Source organism: Populus nigra, chromosome 9, assembly GCF_951802175.1.
Source record: "Populus nigra chromosome 9, ddPopNigr1.1, whole genome shotgun sequence".
Classification (NCBI taxonomy): Eukaryota; Viridiplantae; Streptophyta; class Magnoliopsida; order Malpighiales; family Salicaceae; genus Populus; species Populus nigra.
Genome location: NC_084860.1, coordinates 12,367,450 through 12,375,974, shown reverse-complemented (window position 1 = coordinate 12,375,974; position 8,525 = coordinate 12,367,450). Strand labels below are relative to the sequence as shown.

Sequence of the window (8,525 nt, the reverse complement as noted above, 5' to 3'; positions counted from 1 at the left end):
TTTTAAAATTTTGTATTGTGCCTCACCCTTTTCTCAATTATTCTCCGGTTAATTAATAACATCGGTTGTGTTAATTAGCTGAAATTAAAAGGTATGCTTGTTTAAAAGCTTTTTCTATTTTCTCTTTTATATCTCTTGATTTTTTAGACTTTTTATTGTTAATTTAATATTTGTGATGATTTTTATTTCTTTGTTATTTTATGTTTTTAATATGGGTTAAGGAAGACAATTTTTATTTATGTTGTTATCTTTGATAAAATTGAGAGGAATTAATAATGGTAGTTGATATTGATAAAAATATAGAGTGACATATTTAAAATTTATTTTTGATTGTCTGTTTTAATTTGCGATCAATTATATTTTGTCTTGTTGAAAATGCAATAAACCAATATATCAATTCTCTTTTAGTTCCAAAAAATGGTCAAATTGTTATATTAGAACAAGTAGGAGGCAATGCTTATTATTAATTCACATGTATGGAAACTACAAAATTACTAGACATTGAATGTGAGCTTCTTTTACACTCTCTTATAAGGTTTTAACTTGAGTTTTTTTTTTAATGTAAATGGATTCAAATTTTCCAAGCTTTTTTACCAACTTTCTTATTAGTGAATCAGAAGATATTCTCTCTCAACCAAGTAATTCTAATCAATTAATTGATTACTTAACATACTCGAATTTAAATGTCTATTCGGCAAAAAAATCACCAAGAAGTAAAAATTTCTCACCATAGAAAGATTGTTTACTTGTCTCTGCATGACTAAATACAAGCAAAGATCCAATTACAGGAGTTGAACAACAAACAAAACAGTTCTGGGCTCGCGTACATGCTTACTTTGTAGAGAATGGAGGAAACTTGAATAATCATTCCCAAATAAGCATCTCAAGTAGATGGCAAGAAATAAATAGAGAAGTCGGTAAATTTGTTGAATTTGTTACTCAAATTAAAAATTATCAGCAAAGTAGAATGACTGAAGAATCAAGGGTAATTTTAATATTTATTTCCATGTTAAATTATTTAACATATATTTTAACATTATTTAATTTATTTTGTTATTCAAATTTAAAATATTGGCAGTTTTTTTCAAAGTTTGAATTTGAATTTAATTTTAAAAAATCAAAATTTTAACAATAACATATAAAACTTAAAATTAAAAATATTCATATAAATAAATTTTAAATTTAATTTTAAATTATATCTTTTAACTTTCATATTACTTCATTAATTTTATATTATTTTTATAAAGTACTCATATTAATTATATAATTAATAACATCATAATTATACTGCATATAAAATATCTAAATTAATCATATAATTATATTAAAATTAATTTAACATAAAATATATTAAAATATAATTAGCTTTTCTAAATAGTTTTTTACCATTAAAATGCATATTATTAAAAAAGTTATATTTACATTATTCAAACAAGTATTTTTTTCATTTGACTCTTTAATATAGCATTTTTCATTAGAGATGCTCTACTAATCGTTACTTGGTTTTCCATGATGGATGCAAATATCTTCATCATGAGCTATAATTTAAGATACAAGTTTTAACCTGTTTAAATATTTTTTTTAATTAAAAATTTTTCTAACCCACTTTAAAGTGTGTTTTTTTAAAAAAAAATATTAAAATAATTTTTTTTATTTTTAATATCAATATATCAAAACAATCTAAAAACACAAAAAATTAATTTTTAATAATATTTTTATTTAAAAAAAAAAAACACAATTCCAATCAAGTTCTTGAACTTTCTTCAAAAGTTGTAAAAAGTGTAGTCTCGTCAAAATTAGGTTTTCTTTTAACAAAGGAAAAGTGCCGCCGCTTTTGGTACCAAAAACAGAAGCGATAGAGTTTCTGTTAAAAAAAAAAGTCGAACTACGACGGCCCCGCCGCCCGCGGCCTCATTCAGGAAATAGCAACATGAGCCGGAGTCAGTCACGTAATAGTGCAAATCGCTACCTTAAATTAACTAATAGAGGACCAAACTCAACTCAAAGAGATCGTGCCACATCTGCAAGATTCAAGGTCATGCTTCAACACGATGTCCCTCCTTACATATAGTTCAATGCATTGATGGCCAAAAGCTCATTTGTTGTCGATGCTCCCAAGACTTCATCACGGCGGCTCCTTGACAATGGTGCTTCTCACCATGTTATCCCCCACCTGAGCAACTTCTCGCTGCATATACCATACACTGAATCTGATGATATTATCATCGGAGATGGCTCCTCACCTCACACTGATTCAACCTCTCTCAAAACTACCTTTATATTTGAAAATGTTTTCTGTGTCCCTAGCATGTAAAAGAATGACTTCAATTTCTCAATCTTATACCTCCAATAATTTTTCAGTATAATTCTTACCGTCTACTTTTCTCAATCTTAAGAAATTTCTGATAAGGACAACACTTTTTAGTACCCAACAGTGCAATCCACAATAAAAACACTCTCAATCTACTATATTTTACTCTACCAGTTAATTTACTAAAGATTAACGTTACAGTGCTCTTACTAAGCCTCTTCCTCAGGCTCGTGTCCTTTAATTTTAAGATCAAGATTTGACCCGTCTCTCAAGCTCCATATTAGAAGGACATAATAGGGGTAATTATCCTTGTATGTTCGTTGTTATTGTTCAAATTCCAGCTAATCTTTCGTTCAAGTATTTGATGAGTGCTATCTTTATCTTGAATATAACTCATACACAATGCTCTGCCTACATATACCACATGAATACAAACATGGCGTGCAATCCTCACCATTTTCCTAATTGTAAAATAAACAATTATTATTTAATTATATCTGATATTAAATACGCTGGTTGCAAACAGCATTATAAAAACATGGTAAGAGTTTTAATAATTGATTTTACATTCCGCATTAACTATTAAGATTTTATTTACTTTTTTTTCCTTTTAGTACATGCATTGTCTAATAATATTTCATGCTCTACCGTACATTCCTTAAATCTTCAATATTAACAAATGGCAATTTACAGTGCAGTCCAATCTTCAGCCTAGACAATGATGCGATTTAAGCGTTCAGACTTGAAGAGTTGAGTCCTAAATATTTACAACTTCACATGTCCATGACAATCACCATGCAAAGCGCACCTTGTATACTTTGGTGCCTTTTGCTCTGAGAAGATGTAAACCTCATCATATCCCTTCCTATAGAAGAATATAAGATGAGACGCAGATCAGTAAATGCATGTGCCAAACTTGGTAGCAATCTAATCTCAAGAGTCAATTCACTCACCCAGCTTTCCCGCAATATGTGGGACTGTAATTGTAGATTAAATTGGCGAGTACCTTCCGAGAAGATGGCCTGTTCAAGGATTTCCTAGCCTCACTGCAGCACAAAATAAATTACTGAAATCAGTTTCTTTTTTATCTAATCACTCTTCTGTAAACAACACAGTACCACAAATAGATGAAAAGAAAGGTCATGAAGCACGCAATTGGACTCTAATTTCCTGAGGTTTATGGACTTCTGACAGAGTTCTCACAAAATACTACAGAAACAATCATGCAGCCATCGTAAACTTGTTGTAACATCCATGTGAATGACATTGCTCTTTTTAAATTATGCAACCTTAATACAGAATGCAAACACTCGAATTGCCTTCTCAGCACATTTCAAAAAAGTTTACAGCATGAGCTAACAACTTTTCAGCACAACAAAATCCTCACCTAACAAAGAAGTTTGCAATGTGTTGGGTAACTTGAATGGCATCCTCTGAGTGTGGAATCATTGATAAACCCCATTCAAAAGCATTTTTCTGGAAATCATTTGGATCAACAGTCACATTTCAGTCATTAGTGATCCCATCACTATAAGCAATTATGAAATTGCAATAACAGTAGGCAGATCGGGGCAGAATGAAAATTGACAATTGCACCATACCATGAGGGACCATTTGTTCAAAGCATTTAGAAGTTAAAGATGAGCTATAAAAATACCATCATGTCATTCTATCCCCCACCCCTCCTGGTATGCATCATGTTAGAGCTAATAAAAAACTGCCATCTTTCAACTTCACAAAAGAGCTCAGACCTTAACTCTAGCTCAATTTGATTAAACTGAATACATGGATGACTGATCTGTGTAAAAGTACTAGACCATTCATAAAAATTTAGAAAGAAAAAAGAGAAGGTAAAAGAACCAAACTCAACTTAAACACAAATACACAAAACTTGCTTATATGACACCATTGCTGTAAGAAAATAGTTTTGCATGTATTTTACATATAGATGAGGAGGAATGAAATACCAAGAGTGAAAATTGACTTAAGAATTTCTCCTGCAACTACAAATCACATATAGTTGCCTCCCTTTATTCCAAAACAAACTTTTTTACGGGTATATGGGACTCATCATCCTTCCCAAAATTCCTGAGTATCTGACTCCATATATCATACAAGTACGTATTTGACGAACCAAAACATGCATCTGCAAACAAATCACAATAGCTCTAATGCAAAGCACATATAGCAATACCTCAGGATGCCATTGGAAGGCAGTCACAGGATAGCCGCAAGCTTGTACAGTGGAGACATAGACCTAAAATAGATGTTGGGAAGAGAATTAGAGCTCTTCCAGCATATAGAAAACTACATTGCAAAATTAATGCATCCATTACCTGGTTATCTTCATCTGTACTAGTAGTCAAGATCTCAAAGAAACTAGATAGATGTTCATTCTCCTGAAACCGTTGTGGTGAGATGCCATACTGTTGCAATGGAAAATCAGATAAGTTAAATAAAACAACATGACACAGCCTTCTGGCTAAAGATTGGGATTCTAATTTCAGAATAACAGTGGAATTTTAAAGATCAAAGACAGCATTAACATAACAATCATGGTTCAATAGCAAGTAGAAAAACTTGGAATTGAGGGAAGCAAACAAGCATGGATCATCTCCCTAATCTAGTCGAAATTCTGGAAATGCCAAATATAAATATTTCCCAAGAAAGGAAACACAAACAAAAAACTCTAGATCCCATATGTGCTCCCAACTATAGCATCTTTCTGTCTTCGACTTGAGTGATACTCATCAGCCAATGTATTTTAGTTAACTTTTGAGGGACTATTTTTCAGTATAAGAGTATAAAAATATGCTTGGGTTATGAGGAAATCTAATTTACTTTCTCCTTGATTTGAATTAAATGCTTATCCAGACATTCCTAGATCTCCAATCAAGAGGAAATGAGAAGGTAATGCTGGTTTATAAGACAGAACACTGCACCAAAATAAAATTATATATAAAAAAATTCACGTGCTCCTTTTTGAAGTTTAAAATGCCTTTTAGTAGAGAATCCTAAACAAAGAGAGAAACAAGTAAAAGGGTATCATGTGTCACTATATTTTACCATGCAACCGAATTCCAAAGATACTACTAGTTTTTTGAACTCACACGATGGTTTTGCATGACTAGGCAATCTGTACTCAATCTTTTAAGCAAATCTGGAGGAAATCTGCAAAGAAATGTCGATGTTAACAACCATGCTTGGTGCAGTTAAAAGTATCATTTTGCTGCTGTTGAAACACAACAGAACTTTTATAAGGAAAACAAAATTCACAATAAATGTCAAAGAAGTTAGGAGAAACTGTATCAATGACGTGATAACCATATCAAAGCCAGGGAAACTTCTCCATGCTAGTAATTAAGTCGGACTAAAATCACAGGTAAGCATTTGGCATGTTGAACATGACATTGAGATAACAGCATACTACAAATTAAGAAGTAAAACAAATATTGATGACCAAGGTGCTATTAATTGGGTTTTATGATTGTTTGCTTGCATATAAGAGAGTTAGAATAACTAAAAAATTGACAAAAAATCAACTCTCTTTTTAGATCATCTAAGAGCTAAGTTTTCTTGATTTAGCAAAGTAAGTGATTATTGGTTTCAAGACAGATTTAGGTACGCTGGTCATTGAGACAAATCCCTGCTTTGCAGGATCAGCACTAATTCATTGCTATTTACACTGTTTAATACATTAGGATCCTTTTCTGGCTCAATAAAGAAACTAAGAACCTCGTTAAAAAAATGAAGTGTATCGTGTTTGATAAATACAAAGATTTGAGAATGCTTATACTACCTGGTACAAGAGGAATGCTTGGGCTTTTACCAAAGCTAACAAGATGGGACAAAATTACAGTGCATATACCTCCGAAATACAGTTCCTTTGATATTTATGTTATTCATAAATTGAAGAGTAGAAGCCTGATCTGCTGCATTAAATGTTTCCAGAATTTGATTGTCCTATTATCAAGAAAAAACAGTCATGCTCATAATTGAAAACAAAGGGAGTTCAAAAATTGCTTTTCTCAGGCATTTCTCAAGTGAAAGTATCTTAGAGTTGTAAGCATTTCCACTAAAAGTGTATTAATATTTGAAATAACTACTTGGACATTTTGACATTGATGGATGATCAAGCAAACAAAACAGAATATGCCGCATGAAGTCAATTATAGTTGCGATGCTGTTCACACTGCTGATATTTTTCTGTAATATTAGATGTGTGGGGCCCAAAAGAGTTTCTAGCAAACACTTCACAACTGCACTGTAAGGCTGTGTTAAGTTAATTATGCATCTCACAGGGAGCAGAATCATTAGGAATAAAGTTTGAGACAAGAGTAGATTGGTGACACGGAACAAAGACCGATTGATGTAAAAGGGGTAAAAGACTCGGAAAATAGAAAAGGGATAGAAAACCTAGAATCACCAAGCTAATTTCCTAGATATCAACAAAAGCTTCCTTGAATACACTGCAAAACACTGGAGGAAATCCACCTATGTAAATTGAAACTGAAATTCTCAATTTAATATCATAATGGCTTAAAAAAATACACAATGTGTGCTTAAATAGGCACCAAAAGTCCTGAAGAGTCCTAATCTCTATCGGCTATATATGATAAAACAAAAACACCCTACTGATACTAATAGTGATAAAATCCTAATCAATACCAAATATCCTAATAAGGTAATTAGTTGTTAATTCTTCTTCTTGCACTAAATCAGTCGGACATGATGGAAAATATGGGAATGATTGGAATGGAAATGTTAGATCATTACGGTCTATATATCCATACATTTTAGGTATTACGGGCTACACATTACCTCACTAATGATCATTGTCAGGATTTCAAAGCCTAAGCAGATGGCATACACTGGGAAATGGAAGCCTGCATCATTCTTTGCTAAAATTTCCTGCAAGTTAAATACGATTGAATTGATAGCAGCTAGGAGGGTAAACCAACAGTACAATTTCCTATGTTATCTTTTATTTATTTATTTGTGGTAAACTCCCAACACATTTCAAACGTGGAGATTCAAAACAAATTTTTATTATTTTACAAAATTACCAACCTTGAAAATTGCCTTCACAGTGTCAAAGTATAAACCAGTTTTAGCCCAACCTCCTGTAAAGAGCACTCCATTTACCAGATTGAGCTTCTGCAATGCAACAACATAGAGCAAGCTTCACCATCATTTATCACCTAATGGATATAACAAAAAGCCATGCTATCCCTTTTAATGATCATGCACAAAACTTTATATAATTCAGAATTTTGTATTTGATTTTTTAATTTTTTTTTCATCAACAAAGTTTTTAACTCCAAATCATTAACTCAACTAAGCATACTTAATTTCTGAATTATTAAAAAAAAAAAACTATTTCATTTCTCTCAATTGCAATCAAATAAAAAAGCTCAAGAATTTCTCATTCCATTTTCCAATTTCATCTTATCTGACGATCCATCTCCCTCTACTCGCTATAAAATCAATATCTGCACTTCTCCTTTAAAAATCTCGATACCTCAAAAAGAATCTCTCGTGGCTCGTTATAAATCAAGGGAATAACCCTGGCACCAGCCGATTCAACAAACTTAACGTACGACGCCGCAATATACGAAGCGTTCGTCGCGTTGTTCAGCCTTCCGGAGGCACCGTCGCCTGGATGAGTTAAAATTCCAATCACCGGCCGGTAATTCAACTTGATGTCCGGGGCCGAACACCTAGGCACGGAAGGCGAGTCATCATCGGCGAGTTGACTCGGGGGGAGAATCGAAGGAGAAGAAGTTGTAGCTGTTGCTGCTCGAGCTAGGGTTAGCTCTTTAGAGAGTGACATTAAGAAAGGGATCCAAAGGTAAGTCCACATGTCTGGAGCAGTAGAGGAGGAGGAGGAGGAGGAAGTTGAGGTGAGGGAAACGGCGGTGTCGTTTTGGAGGTCAGAGGTTTTTGTGGTAGGGGTAGAAGGGGAATTAGAGAGGAAGTGTGAAGGCATTTTGGGAAATTAGGAAGTAAAATGAGTTAGGGTTTGTGAGAGGAGGCGGAGCAGAAGGCATGTGAGAGAGGGCATTTGACATTGAAGAGAGAGAGAGAGAGAGCCGGCTGGTTGATTGCCGTACTGTTGGGAATGCGAGGAGGCTTTTAGAGCGGCGAGCTGAGCACGACAAATTGGACAAGAGGGAAGGAACTAGCAGTGGGTACGTGAGGATGACATGTGTGA

The 8,525-nt window shown here is 33.4% G+C and overlaps 1 protein-coding gene across 3 annotated transcripts; it reads right to left on the bottom strand.

Moving 5' to 3' along the window:
• Positions 1-1,770: 1,770 nt before the first annotated feature.
• On the bottom strand, positions 1,771-8,499 carry LOC133703868 (gamma-glutamyl hydrolase 2-like). 3 transcript variants are annotated; one of them, XM_062128583.1, is made up of 11 exons: positions 7,833-8,498; positions 7,382-7,468; positions 7,133-7,222; positions 6,180-6,274; positions 5,422-5,482; positions 4,648-4,737; positions 4,506-4,568; positions 3,699-3,787; positions 3,265-3,357; positions 3,120-3,176; positions 1,771-2,188 (listed from the first exon to the last, which is right to left on the bottom strand). In XM_062128583.1, the coding sequence occupies exons 1-11, from the start codon at positions 8,298-8,300 to the stop codon at positions 2,155-2,157; spliced, it is 1,227 nt and encodes a 408-aa protein (XP_061984567.1). In that variant the 5' UTR covers positions 8,301-8,498; the 3' UTR covers positions 1,771-2,154. The 3 variants fall into 3 exon arrangements, with proteins under 3 accessions (XP_061984567.1, XP_061984565.1, XP_061984566.1); XM_062128581.1 differs by lacking the exon at positions 1,771-2,188 and adding an exon at positions 2,202-2,303 and having other exon boundaries at positions 7,833-8,499; XM_062128582.1 differs by lacking the exon at positions 1,771-2,188 and having other exon boundaries at positions 2,966-3,176.
• Positions 8,500-8,525: the final 26 nt, after the last annotated feature.

What these genes read in the sequence shown, in the direction of transcription:
- LOC133703868 (XM_062128581.1), bottom strand. Translation starts at nt 8,300, where the DNA reads ATGCCTTCACACTTCCTCTCTAATTCCCCTTCTACCCCTACCACAAAA. An exon ending in CACGAGAGATTCTTTTTGAG is followed by an intron (nt 7,469 to 7,832) that starts GTATCGAGATTT and finishes GTTGCATTGCAG; the next exon opens with AAGCTCAATCTGGTAAATGG. An exon ending in AAGGCACCAAAGTATACAAG is followed by an intron (nt 2,304 to 3,119) that starts GTGCGCTTTGCA and finishes TTTACATGCTAG; the next exon opens with GGACACAGAAAACATTTTCA.